General features: G+C 42.2%; 1 protein-coding gene and 1 long non-coding RNA gene across 2 annotated transcripts; both read left to right on the top strand.

The window, feature by feature from the left end:
- The first annotated feature begins 5,231 nt into the window (after positions 1-5,231).
- Positions 5,232-7,113, top strand: nkx1.2la (NK1 transcription factor related 2-like,a). Its single transcript, XM_062401357.1, has 2 exons — positions 5,232-5,430; positions 6,512-7,113. The coding sequence occupies exons 1-2, from the start codon at positions 5,232-5,234 to the stop codon at positions 7,111-7,113; spliced, it is 801 nt and encodes a 266-aa protein (XP_062257341.1).
- Positions 7,114-10,553: 3,440 nt separating this feature from the next.
- Positions 10,554-20,233, top strand: LOC133966428 (uncharacterized). Its single transcript, XR_009923946.1, has 4 exons — positions 10,554-10,719; positions 16,447-16,603; positions 18,045-18,185; positions 18,360-20,233. It is a non-coding gene; the product is annotated as an uncharacterized LOC133966428 (long non-coding RNA).
- Positions 20,234-20,509: the final 276 nt, after the last annotated feature.

The following is a 20,509-nucleotide window of genomic DNA, read 5'->3' as shown; positions in this document are numbered from 1 at the left end:
TATGACATCTGTATAAAAAAACCTTTGCTAAACATATATATCATATCGTATACATATATGGATACGCTAGACATTGAACAGAAATTAAATGATTCAATGTAAAATGTAATTCCTGCTGATCATTGACTAGGCCTGACATAAGAAATAAAAAAGAAAATGTCATGGCTGTAAAAATGCATCGAATCTTGTTTATCATACCAAACTATATTGAAAGAAGCCCCTCTGTTTGGGTGTTCATGTCATTCCAGGCTGGGAGATGAAAGAAAAACCTCCACTCCTCCCAGTTGTTTCAGTTCTATCCACCAGCAGAGCCTGTGTTGTCTCAATCTGCAGCTCCCTCACTAACTGCAGGCTCACCGGTCCCCGGCCTGACAGGCTATTTGGCAAGGGCACCGAAAACAAAAAAGAGATAACAGTCAATGGAGAAATATAAAGGGACAAACACAATCTGTTTCTGCACTAGATGGAGATGAATGGGGCATAATCCATTGCTTCCATCACACCTCCCCGGTCGGCACCACGGCTGCTCCCCGCTTAACCACAATGATGATTAATCCCACACCCACTATTTATATTTCCTAATTGTAATTAGCACGAATTATCAATTACGGTTAGTGCCTAATTGCCCTTCATAAAGACAGCTCCCCAGGTTTAAACGGGTCCATTTAAATAATGTAACTAATAGCTCTTGCCTTTACGTTGCGGATACATCTTCATTGTTCCACGCGTGAACCGTGATGGTTGCTCGTAATTTAACCGGGCAATCGGGAGAAGGAGTGCAGGTGGCACTGTGGGACTAATTATTGTTAATGAATTATGATGTGACCTTCTCAGAACAATGGCTAATCAATGCCCGCGTTGAGTGACAGTGCGCCGTGTGCAGATGCCGGGTACCACGCAGCAGTAGGCCTCAGCCGTGTGTAAAACCGCCAGCTGCAGCTCTTTCTGTCCATTTTGTCCCGGTCGTTGTTGTTACGTACGCTCACGACACTCACCTCTATGTGGCTGGGATCGTGTGGACAGACGAGATCCACCAAAATAACTTGGTCCTAGTCCTAGTCCAAAATCAAATGTGTTCTACCCTGATCTAAACCCTGATCTTACACCAGACGTTCAGGATTCATCCTGATAACTAGCAACAACAAACGGCAGTGAAAACATAAACTCCTCAGCAAAGGCGAACAGGCAGGTTGAATTTGAGGAATGGGACAAGATCAAAAGTTTTGATCCTTGGTCAGTTGCCCAGAGCTGCCTCAAAACGGAGGATGCTTTTCATTGATTTCTGGATCCATGGATTCCTGCAAACTGTAACGTGAACGCCCGAGGAAGTCATTGCATATTGTGTGTGTCATTAAAGAGGCAGAATTTAGGTCAAATGCATTAAGGCAAGTTTTTTAAGTAGCACATCTGTGATCCTCTGAGCAGAATGGAGAAAACGTTGACTTCAAACATTAAGAAACGTCAAACTATCCAGATAAAATCATTGGATATCCACATACACAGCTACAAAGACGTTTTTCAGACAGAAACAGATTCAATTAAAGGATTAAACACTTTGAACTGAGCATCTACAGTTTGTACGTGAAGGAAAGTTTGCTGACATGACCGAGCTGTGCTGAGCGCCGGCGTTTGAACTGACCTTTACCTTGCCGTGACAGGGGCGCAGCATGACTGACAGTGTCCCTCAGCATAATTTACCCCCGCCCCACATCGCCCTCCATCTCCTCTGTGATGCAGTTGACCCCCTTTACAAATCACCCCCAACTTTACACATCTGCTGCCTGTCAGCATCTGCCAGGCGCACTCACCCGTCCCGCCCGTAATGAAAAACTCTCATTACTCGCATCCACCCAACAGGTACACAGGCCGTTAGGACAATTACTGGGCAATGCCACTGACCTTGTTGTCGGAGAGAGTCAAACAAACACAGAGGTTTAACTGAAAGCAGGGCTGGCAGAGGCGTGCAGGGGAGATCTAAAGCTGTTTGGGTTAAAAACATCAGAAATCACTTGCTCATCTTTTGAATGTGAGCAAGACTAGACAAGATTTCTGCTAGCAGCGATCTGAAGCTGGAGAAAAATCCACATTTAATGCATCTAGCAAAAAACATTAAAAGATTTATGAACTTCCGTTATGAGTTAAACGAAGGTGCTAAATTTTTAGCTTATTTCAGGAATTTAGGGCTTATTCCTGCAGCTGTTTTGAGACACGACATGAACCCGATGTCTTTTCCACTTGAAGAACTCAGCAGGATAACTGAGCATCAATCGCTCTCAGAATCTCTGTCAGCGTCTTTTACATGTATCCATCTGTTTTCTGAGATATTTCTATTCTTTGTGTTTTGCATCAGTCGCATGTTAGAAGCGGCATCAACACGCCCACTCAAACCGAAGTTTGCTGTTTTATCACATGGGCATTTTCAGGATATCTTACCAGGGCACTGGCAGGAAAAGCTCTGGAAACTGTTGTGGTCTCGTATCCAGCCTCTCCGGAAAATGTCTAAAAACTATCTGGACTTCAGCGACTTCAGTGCACGTCTGAAAGTAGGATTTATCCTCATGGCACCATGAATTTCTGAAAAAATATCTTTCAGCCGTGTCTTATTGTAGATTTAGAGATACTTCACTGCTGAAGTGAAAACTAGAGATCACTGAGGTTATTCAGATCACATAGCTACCCAGGTCTGACTGGAGACCTGCACTGCAAACCTTTCCTCATCTCTGTATAATTTTAACATGAAAACCATCAACGTATCTGCATCTCAGAAACCATAACAACCTCAGACCTTAGGAATCTGACACCGAGGATCTAACAGCCTCCCTGAATGCTCAACACTTTCTGATCCTTTGTTTGACTCCCTCTTTACGGGAGACTTGTGGAGACAGTGGAGGACTTCAGAGAAAACAATGGACCCTGTGAGTCTGTGAGTAGAGCCGCAGCTCATGATGCCGCTGCTGCCATTAGACAAATTATCTGACGTTTAGCAGACTGGGGTCGGCCTCCCTGTGAAGTGATGACTTTATTGACCCTGGAGGGGGGTCTTGGATGGAAGTGTGTCTCTCCGGCTCCCCGTGGTGTCCGACAGCGAGCGCTCCTCCACACTGGGATCTCGCTCTGGCCCGTACAGACTCAAAGCCGAGCCAGCTGCTGTTCCCGCTGTCTGAAGTCCACCTTAGGGCCTCTTTGTCCTCGGGGCTTGTCCCCTTTGTCCCGCTGTCCCAAACAAACAGATGTCCGGCCACTGGGCTTTCTCGTAGGAAGTTGTAAACCTCCAGCGTGCAGTGGGCCCTATTCATATGGAGGTACTACAGTAATGGCCGCACAAGTGCCATACACATGCAAATGCCGACATGCTGACACCCCATAGGGTTTTGCTTTAACAAATGTTTGACTATGTAACTACTGCAGACCATGACAGTCCAACAGACTATGCCTGGGTAGCAATGAAACCTCCGTGGAGCAGAGTAATCACCCTGAAGTGTATAAGTAACACAGGAAGTTGCGTGGGGAGGAATTCGGGAGACCTTTAACAGTGTGTAAACATGATCAGATCCCCCATGATACTGACACTGAACAGAAAAACACAGAGCAGGCCCCTCAGCCTGTCTCATGCACACACGAGTGTAGACCTCACAGGCTCAGATTGTAAAACATGTTAATTCATAAACAAATGGAGCACAAGAGTGACACCACACTACAGCTGGCAGAGGGAAATAAATACAAAATGAACCTTTTCTAATTCTAATTGTAATAAATTACAATAAAAGCAGAAACCAAACGGGAAAAACACATGGGTCATTCAAGGACTGGGGAGCTAAAGGAAGCTTCAGATAAACCTCCCTGTTTTGTAACTGGTTTGGCCTTCCAGTATCCAAAATGACTGTCTGTAGCCATCAGGTATTATCTGTATTGGACACCTGCTGAGAATATTGATCCGTCACTGGTTTCACCATTTTAGCCATCACGAGGCATCGAGCTTTAAACAACCCTGTGCCACTTTATATTGAATACTAATAGCGGAGACTAGGGGGAGCGATTGATTGTGAATATAAATCTATCACCTTAGGAGAGAAGACAATCAGCTGTATTCATTGTGAGGCCACAGTTTAGCTCCGAATGCTCTTAAAGCCACTCCGAGAACAGAATTCATCAAAGAACCTTTTAGACTGTGGAAAACACAACCTCCTTCATTTTTCTATAAGAAGTTCCTGTCATTTGTCATAGACTTTAAATAGTAACAACAACGATTTCAATCTTGTGATTTGCTCTAAGTTAACTTCGGGAAATGTGCTGCAATGTAATGTAAATGGAATTGGAAATATTATCATCATAAAAAAAACCACAAACTTAATTCATAAATGCATTACAGAATAGAACTGCAATTATGAATAAGCCAGACAAAAAGGAGGAATGTGTTCAAGACTTAATACATTGATATTCATACTTTAAATAAACCTGTTTAAAAATATGTCTTTACAAACTTTGAATATGTCATAACACATTTTATATAACTATATTATATATCTCCGATAGATACATTATATAATAGACATCTGTTTATATCCTTGATTGCCCTCTTTTGAAGTGTAAAGCTCATTTTAATGCTTTTCCATTTTAATAGAATAAAGCCATGGTTTGCACTGATGGTTAACATGGTGCTGCAACAATGCCATCCATGGTCAGCTGCTTATAAGCAGAAACCGTTTGTTTTCGATTAACACAAAGTTTTTGTGTTGCTCAGGGGACGTGAAAATCCCCTTTTCCTGACAGCATTGCCTCTAATAAGTGTCCGTTTCTAGGTTAGACAGGGCGATCTCTGATATGGATCAAGTGCCATCTGTGCCCAATTTACTCTCGGGTCGTGCATTATTGAATTTAATGATATGGGTGATTATCGACGAATGCTTTGAGCCCATTAGGTGGTCGTGTGAAACACTAATAGTGTTTGTGTCACGTGCCTGTGACAGAGAGACGAGGGGGGACGCTTGCAGACGCTTTAAAGACCCGCGCTCTGGTCGCCTCATGCACGCTGCATCCAAGACTGACAGACAGAGGCAGGGGAGCGAGGTCCACACAACTGCGAGGGATCATCACCACTAAGCCGGTTCGATGAAGCTTGAAGACAAGAAGAAGGCGAAACCATGAGAAGTTCCTCTCCGCACGCGTAATTACGCACGTCAGTCATTTTTTTTTCTCTCCATCCTCTTTGAGTGGTGTCTCGTTGAAAAAGGATGCTGGACCCCGAGGACTGTGGAGTGACAATGATGTCCACTCATAAGATTTCCTTTTCAATAATTGATATATTGGATCCTAACAAGTTCAACAGCGGAAGGGGGACCGAACTTTCCAAGGAGAAGTTTCCCGGAGCAAATGCAGAGGAAGCAAGTTTGGAGTCGGACAGCGCTGCGAGGGGAGACTTCACGGAAGCAGGTTAGAGAAAACGGACAATTTAAGAATCATAATTCATCAAACATTTACGCGTAATGTTAGATCAAACATTAACGCGTAATATTGCTATTGATTTATAACTGGATGTGCCAAATATTGTAAAAATGCGAATCCACATAAGAACGCAGTGATAAATAAAGAAAACTCTCCTGGGTCTGGATCCGTAAATAAGACGCTATTTTCTATCAGATTTACTGTCATCTCTCTATGACCTTCCCTTAATTTCCAAGGCTGCGTTTCCTTTTCACGGAAGCCACAAAGGCTCGCTCCCAGAGCCCCAGCGTGTGATTGGCACTGGGACAGGCAGGGCAGGTAATTGTTTAAATCGTCCCATTGAGGATGCCTCTGCGCGCTTTTGATCGATATCCCATTACCGCATCCTGCATATCTCCCTCCAGCACCTTGCAGGTACAAACTTCACACCCCATCCATGTCTGATCCCAAATATCGCTCGATTAAAACTTCGCTTTAAATAGATGACATTTATCGATCCAAGCGCAAATATGAAACTCCATTAGCACGTCACGGCTGAGGTGTCGGGGCTAGGTTTAGACGGGATTTCTTTTCCGCAACATGACATTTGAGGCGCTGTGTGGTTTATAAATGATTTAAGGATTAGTGGCCGGGTGTCCTCTCCTCCTTCTCTCCCTTCTCTCTGAGTCTCTGCCGCGCTCCAGCGACCTCAGGTTCCCAATCAAACACTTCACAGATGTCAAGCAGACAGTTTTGGGTGCAGAACATAAGTGCAGAATGGACAAAGACGAACAAGATTTCACAATGGTGATTCATTCCTTAATGTCTCCAGGGGATGTCCTCAGTCAGTGCAGCACGTTTACTCTGGGACTTTTAGGCCTGTATCTCAGTGTCTTTCTCAAATTTTCCTAATTTTATCAAATCAGGACAGCATTTGTGTGCCAAATCTAAAACAGTCAATAAAGCTCTGAATATTTGAATTCGTACAGCATCCCCCTTAAATAGATGCTAACTGATCTTTACGAATAATATTCTGGCATCTTGAATTCCCCTTAGAGGTTTTGAACTAACAGTTATTTGTATTTCTCAGGGGAAGAGACCAGATATGCGCATCCATCCTGCAGGCATCACTCAGACATTGCAGACCCCCTCCACTCCTCCCCGGCGGACACAGACCCCGGTCTCCCCGGAGATCAGGACCAGGACGACGGAGAGCCAGCGGTCAGCCCGCAGGCCCCATCCGCGCACAAGCGTCGGCGCACGGACCAGGCCTGCGCCAAACCGCGGCGCGCCAGGACAGCGTTCACATACGAGCAGCTGGTGGCTCTGGAGAACAAGTTCCGCGCCACTCGGTACCTGTCCGTGTGCGAGAGACTCAACCTGGCCCTGTCCCTGAGCCTGACCGAGACCCAGGTGAAAATCTGGTTCCAGAACAGGAGGACGAAGTGGAAAAAGCAGAACCCCGGGGCGGACAGCACCTTGCAGCCCGGCTCCAACTCCCTCGTCAGTCCGAACCCGGCCTCCTGTGGCTCGAGCTCCGCCAGCTTCCACCAGACTTTCCCGAACTTCAGCTCCGGGAATGTGATCTTCCACACGGCCGGTGCTGTTCCGCTTGCATCCACCGGGGGGCTCCTGCATCCCTTCATGTCCAGTGGATTCCTGCAGCCCACGTACTTTAGCCCGCATCTATGAGATGAGCCAAGACTGACATGAGGCAGCTGGAGACATGTGTTGACTGGGACAGAGCAAATGTAATTAGATTCACTGTCACTGCCCAGAACCATTGTAGCTGCTGCATAGATGTCCCACCATGTTCTCCAGAGTGAAGGCAGCTGTTGGTGAGCTCTGTTTCGTCACATTGTCCAAAAGGAGTTTAAATATCACTAAACGACTAAAAACTACTAAAGTATGCAATTGCAGCTACGTCAGCATCACAACAAAAGGCCAAACCAGTGTCCGGTGACCGAGCCGAAGCTTTTACAATGTTTGGTTGTGTCAAACCTGCACCTCTATGCACCAACATCATTGTGTTTGGCTCAAACACCTGCTCTGTATTTAACATCTGATCCGGGGTCATTTTCTGCATCAGCGTGTCTAACATTTCAAACTGCAGCACATTGCAGCCACCCAGCTTCCTCTCAGAGGTTTACACAGCTCAACGTCTGCTGCAGCTAATACAACCATATCAGTGTGATAACTTAATAAACGCAAACATTAAACATCTGTGTCTGGCTCGTGTGTTAGAATAAAAACATTTCAAATGAGGATGAGCTGTGAGACGTTTTGTGTCCCTCTTTAACTTTAATTTGGATGAGAGTGACGTCAATGTGAGGTTGGTAATGAAGGTAGATGAATTTTAAAGGGCCTATGATGACATCTCCGGGGCAATAAGGCTACACTTAGACTATGTGGAAGTAAATCTAATATTTAACTTTATCAAGTATGAATCGAATCAACTTTAAAGCAGTGCAACATTCTATATAATGTTGAATATTAAGGTAAGAGGTGTCTGACTCATACGTTAGTCTGAGATTTGGATTTTTGCTTATAGTTTGTGATTAAAATGGAAAACAAACGCTCCACCACGGTTTTATATATAATATAAAATATATAATTATATACTTTTAGTGAACGGATAGATGTTCATCAAGACAGAGTTTAAGATGTCAATGTCATATTTTATCATCAAGTATCGTCAAGTTAATGTATGAATTCTGCAATTATCTAGATATACACTAATAGTTACAGACAAGGACCAAAGTTAAATGGTTTATATGTTGCCACTTTATTAATGATGATTATCACTGTGAATCAATAACTAATGATTTGAAGACGTCTTAAGGGAGTTAACCAGTTGGTTAAAAAAGATTCTATATCATTTAGATCTAAGTCTGTTTACTCATTAGTTATTGAATTGGTTGTATTTTGTCATAAACAACCGACCTGACACACATTCCCACAGTTTCACTAAAAACTGGAACCTTTCCTTCTTCCACTGGTTAAACCTGCTGACACTAGAGTCACTTACACACTGCTACCACACGGTGTCGCCCTTTCACTTCTTTCTTACAACACAGTCTCCAGTTTGCATTTATATACACTTGAATCATAATTACACACTGACTGACTCCCTGCACTATTGATTGAAGGTTAGGATATATATTAAAATATATTGTTATATTGTATCTGATTAATCTGTTCATCTATTTGATTAATTTATCTAAAAATAATCTGGTATTATTATTTTTATTTTTGTAGTAGTGGAAGTAAAATGGCAATTTGTTTTAGAGAAACATATTCAGGTAGGTATGTCTGGATATTCTGACTATTATTTATAGAATACTACATTTAAGAACTACCATTTACAGAAAGAGAAATGAGAAAAATGGAAAAGTTAAAGGCCCATTTTGTGAGGTCAGGGTTGGAGGAAGGATTAACCTGTCAGGGGAATGGGAGGTTATTTAAAGGGGACATATTATGCCCATTTTACCACAGTTGATATGGTTCCTTGGGGTCTTAATGAAATGTCTGTAACATATTTTGGTCAAAATACCACAAGGATAATTTAAAAGAGCACCTTTTTACCCTGTCTAAAACAGCCCTCCTCGGATTGACCTGTTTTGAGTTTTTCCAGAGTTTCTGGGACGCTCGACATGCCAGATACCCAAATTAACGTGCAGAAGCACTACAAAAGTGGAATTTTCATAATATGTCCCCTTTAAAGTGTGGGTATATCCAGGCAAATTCCCTTGTATGAGACCATTTGGCCATGCACCAAAAAAAAAAAAAATCCATTCAACAGCCCTTCATCCTTTCCTCCACACATGGACCTGACTTAATACATGCTGAAGTGGCTCTTAGATTGATGTGTTTAAGGGTTAGAACACCAGCTGCGAGATCTGGGACTCAGTTCCCTTTAAACTACCTGAGCTAGATTAGAACTTTACAATTTAATATTCTTTTAGAAGAACAGTGCAACCCCTGATTTTTTCTGACCTTTGTTTTTTTTTGGTGTCATTGGTTCTGGAGATTCACTTGTTTGCCTCCATGTGCAGCAGGTGTGCATGACCGATTAAATGTATCACAGCCTGAGCTGAAAGGAGACAGGTTTATAGTCGGGGTGATCAGTCCTGCAGCAGAGGACCTGGATAGAAGAGCTTCAAGCCGACTGTCATGCCAGTGTCTTCCATTGACATCTTTTCAAGGGTGTGTTGTGCTTTCACTGCTTTTGATCTAAAGTAAACCAGGTGAAGAAGAGGCCTGTGTCTCCGTCTGCAGACAGTGAGCGAGCTGCTGGGTGGAGGAGACGGGAGGAGAGGGATTGGTCGGTAGCTGATTTTCTCCTGATATCACTGTGATGGCTGCAGGCCTGAAAAACATCCTTCAATTACAGGACTTTTCTCACCGCTGTCAAAACCTGCTCAATGTCAACCTGGCGCTGACGTGCTTGTGTCAGTGCAACAGCTATTTTGGTGTTTTCTTTCCTCTCCTTACTTATTTTTTCCCTCTTTCACATACGTGTCTCATATCTTTCCACACACACACACACACACACACACACACACATACACACACACACACACATACACACACACACACACACACACACACACACACACACACACACACACACACACACACACACAGCTGCCCCCTCCCTATGGTCATTGAGGTGTGGGGTGTGTGCGAAGAGGGCGCATGTTTAAAATTCATGTTGGAGAATGCTTCAGGACAAGGTCAGATGTTAATAGTTACAGGCCTGAGCTTCCCTGCCTCTGTGTGTCTTTGTGTGAGTCTGTATGTTTGTGGACTGCTTTGGAGAGAAAATTCCGACCTCAGAAGGGGAGGAGGGTTGATGTCTGGACCTCTTGCAATTTTAGTTGAAGACTTCTGATCTAGGATGTAGATCAGAGTTAACAGAAGTAACATGCGTCTATTGGAAGGATTTTAAAGCAACATTCATGATAAACCTGATCAATAAGTGGCTGTGATGTGAACAAGACATTTATACTGTTGGTGTTTCCTGCTCCACGCGCGCACCTCCCCCCTCCATCCCCTCGCTCCCCTATGTGAAGCGGGGGAGGCTGCGGCTCAGTCAGATGGAGACTCCAGAAAGTCGCACACGTCGTCGACACAGCTCCAGGCGGTGTTCGGTCAGAGTGAGCCGTGTTCACTCTGAGGATGCTGTCACCGGTGGGTTGACTCGTTCCATGCAGCGGACACTGGACATGCTGGTGTGAGCTCCTCCGGCTCCACAGCGCAGGAGACACTCTTGAACTGAGACGACGCAGCTCCAGCGTGAGTACATCTGTTTTCATTAAGGTGTTAAGTATAAACAAATACTTTTGCTCGCTATTATTCAGCTGGACGTGCGTTATTATACAAAAGTCCGTTGTCCTCATATAGTGTTTTGTTATTAATTCACCTGTGTGGAGGTGGGGGGGGGGGCGGGGGGGGGGGGGGGGGCTGAGGGAGAGTACCTTCACCTGTAAACACAATATATCCAGTGTGAGCAGAGTTTATAAAGTGAACAGTTAACCTTAACTAAACCATTACATTAGAAAGATAAATTAATAAACACTATAAAAATAAGGTAAAAATGATGAAGTCCCCCAAAGCAGACAACAGTAAACAATAAAAAACACAAACGAATATAAGAATATGTATAGAATAGCTAAACTTTAACCAATCTAGTGGATTATAGTGTTAAACAAAACAAAAACAATACTATAAACATATTTATTAATATTAATAATAAGCTATAAATCCCTTGTGAGCACATGTGTGTTTACTGACAGGTGGCCAGCTGACCTTTGGACAAACCTGCCTGTTGTGGAGATGCTAAATTGTTTTCTATTGCTAATGAGAGGCAGTTTGTAAGTAGCAGCGACCTCTCTCCACGCTGGAGATTTGATAATTTCAAAGCAGCTGTGAGAAGCATCATCATCACAGCCATCTGCCGTCAGATGCCAAAGAGAAGTAGTACCATCCATTGCGTATTGCAATATGTCTCTGATGCCTTTTCATAAGTGCATGCACATGATTCCTCTGTTAGCAATAACCAGTGCTTTGTTGCACAGTAATTAGAGGACGTCTATGGCGCCTCTCGTTGTGTTCCAGATGAATTGGGTATCAGTGCGAATGAGCCACATTACCCCAGTAATGGCGCCCATCATTTTGGTTTGTGGAAGCAAAGAAACAATGATATCTCTATGTGACTGTACGAGGATTTAATTTCTATATGAGATTGAATCTCGATTTGACCACAATCATATGGGAATGTGAATTTCATACCGAGCAGACTGGCTGCTAAAGATGAAAAATAAAACTTTAATTAGCTGCATATGTGCTGCTTTACCCTGAAGTACATCCTAGATGAATATTTTCTCTAATGTACACAAAAGTTAAAAAGTTTGGGGTCACCTATAAATGTCCTTATTTTTTTTTAAAAAAGCACTGTTTTTTTCAATGAAATAACATTAAAATTCTTTAATTCTTTAAATTTTACCCGCAAAACGCCAGTGTCTTCTACAGTGAAGAGGCGACTCTGGGATGCCGGCCTTCTAGGCAGAGTGGCAAAGAAAAAGCCATATCTGAGATTGGCCAATAAAAATAAAAGATTGATATGGTCAAGGAACATAGACATAGACAGAGGAAGATTGGAAAAAAGTGTTATGGACAGACAAATCAAAGTTTGAGGTGTTTGGATCACACAGAAGAACATTTGTGAGACGCAGAACAGGTGAAAAGATGCTGGAAGAGTGCCTGACGCCATCTGACAAGCAGGGTGGAGGTAATGTGATGGTCTTTGGCTGCTTTGGTGCTGGTAGAGTGGGAGATTTGTACAAGGCAAAAGGGATTTTAAATAAGAAAGGCTATCACTCCATTTTGCATTGCCATGCCATTCCCTGTGGACAGCGCTTGATTGGAGCCAATTTCCTCCTACAACAGGACAATGACCCAAACCACACTTCCAAGTTATGCAAGAACTTTTTAGGGAAGAAGCAGGCAGCTGGTATGATGTCTGTGATGGAGTGGCCAGCACAGTCACCAGATCTCAACCCCATTGAGCTGTTGTGGGAGCAGCTTGACCGTATTGGACGCAAGAAGTGCCCATCAAGCCAATCACACTTGTGGGAGGTGCTTCAGGAAGCGTGGGGTGAAATTTCTACAGATTACCTCAACAAATTAACAGCTAGAATGCCAAAGGTCTGCAATGCTGTAATTGTTGCAAATGGAGCATTATTTCTAACCTTGTCAATGTCTTGACTATATTTTTTATTCATTTTGGAACTCATTTGATAAATAAAAGTGTGAATTTTCATGGAAAACACGAAATTGTCTGGGTGACCCCAAACTTTTGAACGGTAGTATACGTCTCAGTGGAAGCAAAGTAAAAGGACCAAGACACTGGCCTGTAGTTTGACACAAGCAATTGTTCATCACCAGAGCAAAAGGTTGAATTCCAAATTCAACACACAGCTGTGGGATCTGTGCAGCTGTGGTTTAATTAAAACGAAATAATGAGCTGTGTGGTTTGTCTCTATAACAGCCACAAGCTGCTGATATGACGGACCTTTAGTCAAAGCTCAACATATTGTTATGAAAGTAAACAACGTAATTCACTCCAGCATCTGTGAGGTTCAGTGGCCTCCGGACAGGCGGTGAAGACTTCGGTCAACAATCTCAAACATAACAAAACTTATTTAAAGTTGCAAATTCTGCAAATTACAGTTTTGTTTGAGACATCATAATTAAAGCTGCGTAGAAGTGGTGCCCCATGCAAGGCTTTAAGAAGGACACTGTGGCAGAGGGAAGAACATTATCCCACAATTAATTCTATCCATTTTCACATAGCTGTGGTCAATCAGTAATTTTGATACAGACTGAAATATTTCAACATTTACTGGTTTGATTACCTTGAAATTCTGTAAATATGTTTTAGTCTCCCACAGGATATACCACACTGACGTTTGTGATCATTGGATTTTACTTCTAGTGCCAATGTTCATAGTTCCCAGATGATGAATCCTAATGGCTCCCTGTTCAGATCAATGAAGGGTTGTGTTGAAGAAACGTGGTTTGACCTGACAGCAAAAAGAGAGGAGTGGGATTTACAAGTCTATAAATTTGTTCTAAGAGCTTAACCTTCTGGCTGATAATAGAAGAACCACAGTTGTTGAAATAAAATGGTTTTCCACATTGAGCCTTTATTTCATCGAAATCTGCACTTTATTTTATGCAATATCTCACGCTTAGTTGATATTGAGCTGCAGATGGAACAAGAGGGATACTCATACTTGTCAAAAATGGAAGAAAAATATGCTTTTCAGACTATTTTGCAACCTGGCCTTTAATTTCTGACCTCTCTTTTTAACAAATGGTACGTCTCAGAATGAAAGAGAACGGTCATGGACTCCCTGAAAATATTAGCATTACTACTCTTGGGTGTATGGATTTCCAAAGCAGCAGAAAATTGAGCCAGAAAGTTTTGTAATATCTTGATGTGGTCCAAGGTTTGGGATAGAATGTGTGTCCAGCATCACTGCAGAACATCAACAATGGAAGCCTGTAGTTTTTTGTATGACATGGACAAACTAAAACAAATTACAGATTGTCCAGTGTTTTTCTTTTTCATCTTATATGGATATAATTTAACCTCAAATTCTCTATTTTCCAAATTCCAGGGACAAGATCTGTGTTTCTAAACTATTCTTTTCAGTATAGAGAGGTCAGTCCAGCAGCTGGTGTCTTGGAGAATATAGAGTAAACAGCATGAAGATGAGGAAGATGTTTCCAGTACAGTAGCTGCATAAGTGAATGAAAATACATACACACAGCAGTAAAGTATATTTTAGACATAAACTGTATGTCTTATATTTACTGGGGTCTGCCAATGCATTAAAAAACATTAGTAATATCCCATTCAGGCTGTGATACCAGATCAGTCCACAACAAATGCATCTAATGCGATGGTAATTACAGGTTTTTTATTTTGAGTCAACAGGATTTTCACCTCGGTCAAACCTAGCTGCTGTTCACTTCCCACCATGGATCGATTCTTCAGACTTTAGAGGGGTAGAGGCTCTTTTCTGCTCGTTCTCACACTGTTTTCTCATCTCTGCTGCTTTTCTTCCTTCACTCCACGCTTTACCCTTGACTCTCACTGCACTCTTTATATTCTGTCACATTCCCAGATCTCTTGTTTCTCCTGCGCGCTTGAAATTTCTGATCTAACCAGACATTAATCTTTAATGGGAATATTAGATAAATAGTTGCGGAGAACAGAGAATAAAACTATTACCTGGATGGAAGAGACCAAAAAGCAGCCACACAAATACAATTTGTGACACGGATAGAAAGGGCTTTAACCCTTTATTAAAAAGGAATCATCCAAACAACATCAAAACATGGAATTAATGAAATTATATTTCATTAAATGAGGCCCCATTACAGGGTCAGAAACAAGTTCTTTGCCCAATGCAGGCTCACAGATATTCTTCCACTCATTCCTGATTAATCTACAAGGGCTCAGCTGTCCCATTTAGAAACCTGAGAGAGTGTGAGTGCTTTCTTTTGGACTTTTCAAGCCATATGTGCACACATTCATTGTTTTGTCCGCACTCATGGAGACTCTGCTTGTCTCCATGAGTGCAACAATTTCATGACATTGTTGCAGTGGTGAGACAGTGATGAAGGTGGTGAGCATTGGTTGAGCATCCATGACATGATCTTGAAGGGACACTGAAGTGATTTATTACTGCACACCCACGAGGGACGCACACGCGAGAGGCTACAAAAATCAAAGCAGCAGAGGCTGTCCTGGATTTTATTCTTTAGTCTGTGTCAAACTATAAAAATTATCAATCCTACTCCTAATGCAACCTCACCAGACTCTTCCTCAACGAACGCAAATTTTTTCGGACCAAAAAGAGGTGATGCTTGTCTGACAAAGTGATGTTTGAACATTAACTTTACCCTCTGAAGTTGCATCTCAGTCAAGTACAGTTAGTGTGAACATATTGCACATAATGTTTTTGTAACAGCCCCCTGAGTCAGAATAAAAAATCACTGCAAAAATAGAGAACGTTGCATGAAGTTTGCTGGAAATGGTGCCGGATTTCATTTCCTGGTCCGGTGGGATTGTTGCATTTTACCAACTCGGCAGCCAACGAAAATGTAAATACATCTCTGGCTGAGGAAATGTATAAAAATTATTTTACACTTTCTGCAATTTTCAAGCATGGTACGCTCAAAATAACAACACTAGTTTCTTATTATTCATGTGGCGAGGAGAGAAAACACTGTGCTCGCACTTGCCACACTTGGTGTCCACCTGCATCGATACCTCATACTGGTTCCCAGTGTGAAAAACCCTGATCTTGAAAATAATATTTTCAGGTTGAGAAAATAGAGCTCTCAGCAGGCCCGTAGCTCACAGTGAATTATTGCGTATTTTTAGTTTTGAATTACAGAGCAACCATTATTCTGACCTTGAACGTCTCTCAGTAGAGTCTTGAAGTGTGCTATAGAGCCCTCTTCGTAAAGCAGGGGTTCTCCCTCCAGCAGACCACACACACTCGACAGCTGACCTCAGACATTTTAGACGTGGCTCACGCTATAGAAGGGAGTATGGTCATAAATTCACACATTGATGCTTCAGGAGGGGAGTAAAGCTTCCTTAAGCCTGGAGCAACCTCCACGGAGGCGGGGAGGATGCCGAGCCTTCGTTTCTGGCCCAGGACTTCATCCACGCCATCCAGCCCGGTGCAAAAATCATCGTCATGCTCAGAGATCCAGTGGAGAGGTAGTGCAGAGAAATCCATCTTCATATCTGCCTTTGTAGATACAGATGTGATGTGTCTGTGATGAAACTATTATTCGTTGCTTCCTCAAGTGCTTTTCCAGTAATTTCTAATTTTTTCAGAACGTATTTGTTTTAAACCAGAGCTCATATTGGACATCCAGTAAAATGTCACTTTGTAGTTCCAACTGGCCTCCACCTCTGTTTCACTGTGTTCCCAGGCTTTATTCTGAATACCTGTACTTTACGGAGGGCGACAAGTCGGCAGACGACTTCCATCTGAAGGTCGTTGAGTCCGTGCAGCTGTTTCACTCTTGCCTGTCCGAGAGGACAATGCGTTACTGCGCCTACGACCCCAGCCTCTCTTACACCATGCCGGTAAGCTGACATGACGCTCTTTATGTTAACTGGCTGATTACCAGTTAATCTACAAAAATGTCCATCTGTCTGTCTGTATGTTGAAGGCACATCCTGGGAACCATTCATTTAATAAGCTTCACACTTGGCAAGTCTATTTTAGATTTCCTTAGGAAGTGCAGTGCGGAGTTTGCTGCGATTGTGACTCGAGATAATCAAGATATTAAGAAAACATTTAAATACAGGTGATATTTTGATAGTTTGATTGTTTTTATTTCACCATATCGGACTGAGCCAGACATTCACGGCTGATCTCCATCATGGCAACAGCATTCATAGAAATAAAGCTAGTTCGGTTTCACTTCATGAAAAACAGTGACCTCATGCAGATACACCAGATTGGATGAATGTTTTTTGACATCACTCTGAAACATAAACTGTTTATAAAAAACTCTGCACATAAGCAATAACAAATTGACACTATATTGTAGAACTGTTTGAGGAGGACTCACTAATGACAAGGAATAATTTAAAGTAGCTCAGGGAGCATCAACACAGGCCAAGATAAACATCCTACTGAACCACTTTGATAATAATATTTATATTAAATTATACCAAACAACAAACACCTTATTTACAATTCAATCATTTCTACCTGGTCTGCAAGTGTTTCGTAAAGTGATGCAACTGCATTATTGTGCTTTCCACTCTGCAGAGAACAATATCACCAGCTCTCTTCCCGGAGTCACTTCAGACCCTGCAGTTTATTTCCTATCAGGCAGCAAGTGCTCCCTCAGCAACTCACTGAGTCATGAGGCCTGTCTGCTGGTCACCTCTAATCACCACGTGTAGGTGACAGCACAGTTATCCTGGGAGATTTACTACAGTGAAAGCTGCAATCGCCTCAGCCTGAAACCACTGGAATCAAAAAGAAAAACATAATCAATCTCAAATCTAGCGAAGAAACATTCAGAAAAACAGGTTGAGATTCTTTGTTGATGAGTCTTTTCAGTTATGCACGAGATGAAGAGGGAGTCTGTCACTCCAAATGTCACTGGAGTACTTTCAGCAGGAGGTGTTGTGCTATGGCGCCTCCTCGAGGATTTATATTGTATGTGCAACTGTGTCTTTTACTCTTCTATGTCTAAGTACAATCAAATCATCTGTGCACATTAAAGCAATTTGACAAAGGTTTCAGCTTATTTGTGTATCGGTATTAAACCTGTAGAATCTGTGGAATAAAGACAAGATAATCCTATATTGATAAAAAAGCGGAATACAAATAAAATTGAATGAAATAGAACAATTAGACACAAAACACAAAGACACAAAAATACAATTGTGCAGCACATCTGTCTGTATAGAACATATTTCCCACCACCTGTACATCTGCTCTTGACTTTGACAAACTGATTTCAAGACCTAATGGAAAGCTGCTGGCTTCTCTTTATCCTTCCCCCAGGTGGGGCTGAATGTGGGAATGTCTTCTTACTGGACTGGCTGACAGTTTTCCATCGGGAGCAGATTCTGGTTGTTCGACTGGAACACTACGCAGCCAATATCAAAGTGTCAATCAGGAACGTTTCTGACTTCCTGAGTATAGGTGCGTAACTAAAAAGCTCATCTGACTTGCTCACTGTTTGTTGATTTAATTGTACATGTTTGGAAAAAAGAGCATGTACTGTGTCATCCTGGCTTCTTGATTGGTTGTTTCTTCCTCAACCTTTCACCTCTGTTACCTTTTCAAGTCGTCAGACATCCGCTTGTGTCCCTGCAGATCCTCTGTCTGAGCAGGTGGAGGAAGCAGTGACCAAACAGCCCAGGACAGGAACTGATGCTTCCTGTCACCAGGATCCTCCTCAGGGAATTTCACCAGCCCTTCAACGATAAACTTGCCAGTGTGCTGAACAACAAGGCCTTTCTCTGGAGTAACACTTGAAGGGGTGGGGGTGGAATAACTCCTGATGGACGTGTATGAGAACCAGGATCATTTTCAATGACCGCAGGACGGAGGTGTGCTTTTGCAGCCTCATCTTACCTCGTGCTGTCGTTGGCACCTACACACGTGTGTCATGTAAAGATCACATGAGACGACCTTTTACTCTTTAAGATGAGGAATAAGAAAGAGAAGAATTACAAGAGTGGGAAAACTGTTTTTAAATAGGGATGTTTTGGTGCGCAGGGACCTTTAGCACCTCCTAGAGGTCTGCAGCTGGAAGAGGTGGTGAGAGGGGTCAGAGTTTGTTTCTTTGTGATTGTGCATTGTGGTTGTAGTGATTCCACTGATGACAGGACGGTGTCAGTAAACTTGGATGATTTATTGAATATGTTCTGCTGCTATTTGTGGTTTTATAGGAGATCCTGGTGAGTATTGATGTTCCATTCAAGCGTATTGCTATTATTAGTGCTGAGGAATGGACAAGCCTGTGATTATGGTTTCTCCAGTGAGGTGTATTGGGGGTTGTGGGCATGCTGGCCTCTGAAATCTATAATGACGTCTTTCGTTTTACTTGTGTTGAGGAGGAGATTGTCGTCAAAGCCCGAAACCACTTGCTAAGGCTACCTCCTGAGGGTATCGACCTTCGTTGCTATTTGCATACGGAGCGTTGAGTGGTTTGTGTAGAGGCACAAGAGTCAGGGTGAGAGTACACAAGTGTGGGTGACGCCTGTGTTGTGTGTCAGAGACTCTATTAGCATGTGTAGAGATCAACGTTCATGTCCATCTGTTTATTGAAGGGATTAACACATGGGCGTAGGCGTCAGGTGTCGTAGTGCGTGATCAACCAGTGCAAGAAGCTCTAGCAGCAGCGGAGGAAGCACACTATTTAGTGAAGTGTGTGGGTCTTTGTCTGCGATATTTATTTGCTTTTGATAGAATGATGATAATAATATAATCAAGTGGATTTGTATTTTAATTTGATGCTTTTAATAGTGTTGAAAAGCCAAAGACAGCAAAGGAATTCTGAAGAAATGTGTCAATTAGATGCACAAAACATCTATGACATTGTCGAACAGCCTCAGATAAATAAACCTTTTATTTTACCCTGTGTGAACAACCTTTAACTGAATTATATCTGTGATTCAGGAAGGGACAGTGTGGAATAAGGATGTTGGATGATAAAGGAGATAAAATAGACAAAACATGGCAAAGGAGAGTAGAATTAATAATCATGTTCATGTTTAGGGATCAGTCAGTAGAGGGCACTAAAACACAGATTATAACTCCAGCAGCTCAACATCCAGACGATCAGATTGTTCCACTCATATGTTAATGTCATTTTTCTGTGTTTTTTCAGGCTTCAATCCAGGTGGAAATGTGTAAATAGGTTTTTCTATTTTTTCTATTCCTTCTTTTAGGGTAACTGAAACAAACCAAATCTGACCAAAACCAAAAGAATGAAATCCAGGTGAGAGATGGTGTGTTACAGTCGGACCAGATGAACTCTGATGATCTGACTCTGCCCTCCAGGTTTCAGATTTAACCCCACAATCACTTTACTGCAGCTTAACTCATTAACATGCAACTGCTTTTAATTTATTCTTTATTTTAAATTGTTTTCATCCAAGTGCTGTCACTGCTTATGTTGTCATGAAATGCTGGTGCTTGAGAATTATTAAATTTAAGTTTTTTTACAGTGTACTGTGATAAATACAGGCTAAATAAAAGCATCACTTCATTCATAATATACTGAACTGTGTTCAAACATCTTGTACTTTCAGTTTCCTGTGAATAACGTGTACATTTCATTCTGTTGCACAACATGTATGAAGACCTGTCGGAGCGTTTTCTTGTTCAGACTGCTGCCTTTACACAAACAAAATATTGAGTAAACACGTTCTTACACTTGTGTCAATACTCGCTGTCTTCTGAGAAAATTACAAATCTTATCTGAGACTCTCTTCATGGATGTAATGTCATTCTGATAA

Source organism: Platichthys flesus, chromosome 12, assembly GCF_949316205.1.
Source record: "Platichthys flesus chromosome 12, fPlaFle2.1, whole genome shotgun sequence".
Lineage (NCBI taxonomy): Eukaryota > Metazoa > Chordata > Actinopteri > Pleuronectiformes > Pleuronectidae > Platichthys > Platichthys flesus.
This window is presented reverse-complemented; position numbering and strand designations above follow the sequence as displayed.

Bases quoted from the DNA above. Each gene is read 5' to 3' on its own strand.
- nkx1.2la (XM_062401357.1), top strand. From the start codon at position 5,232: ATGCTGGACCCCGAGGACTGTGGAGTGACAATGATGTCCACTCATAAG. The intron at 5,431-6,511 runs GTTAGAGAAAAC...TGTATTTCTCAG, and splicing joins GGGAGACTTCACGGAAGCAG to GGGAAGAGACCAGATATGCG.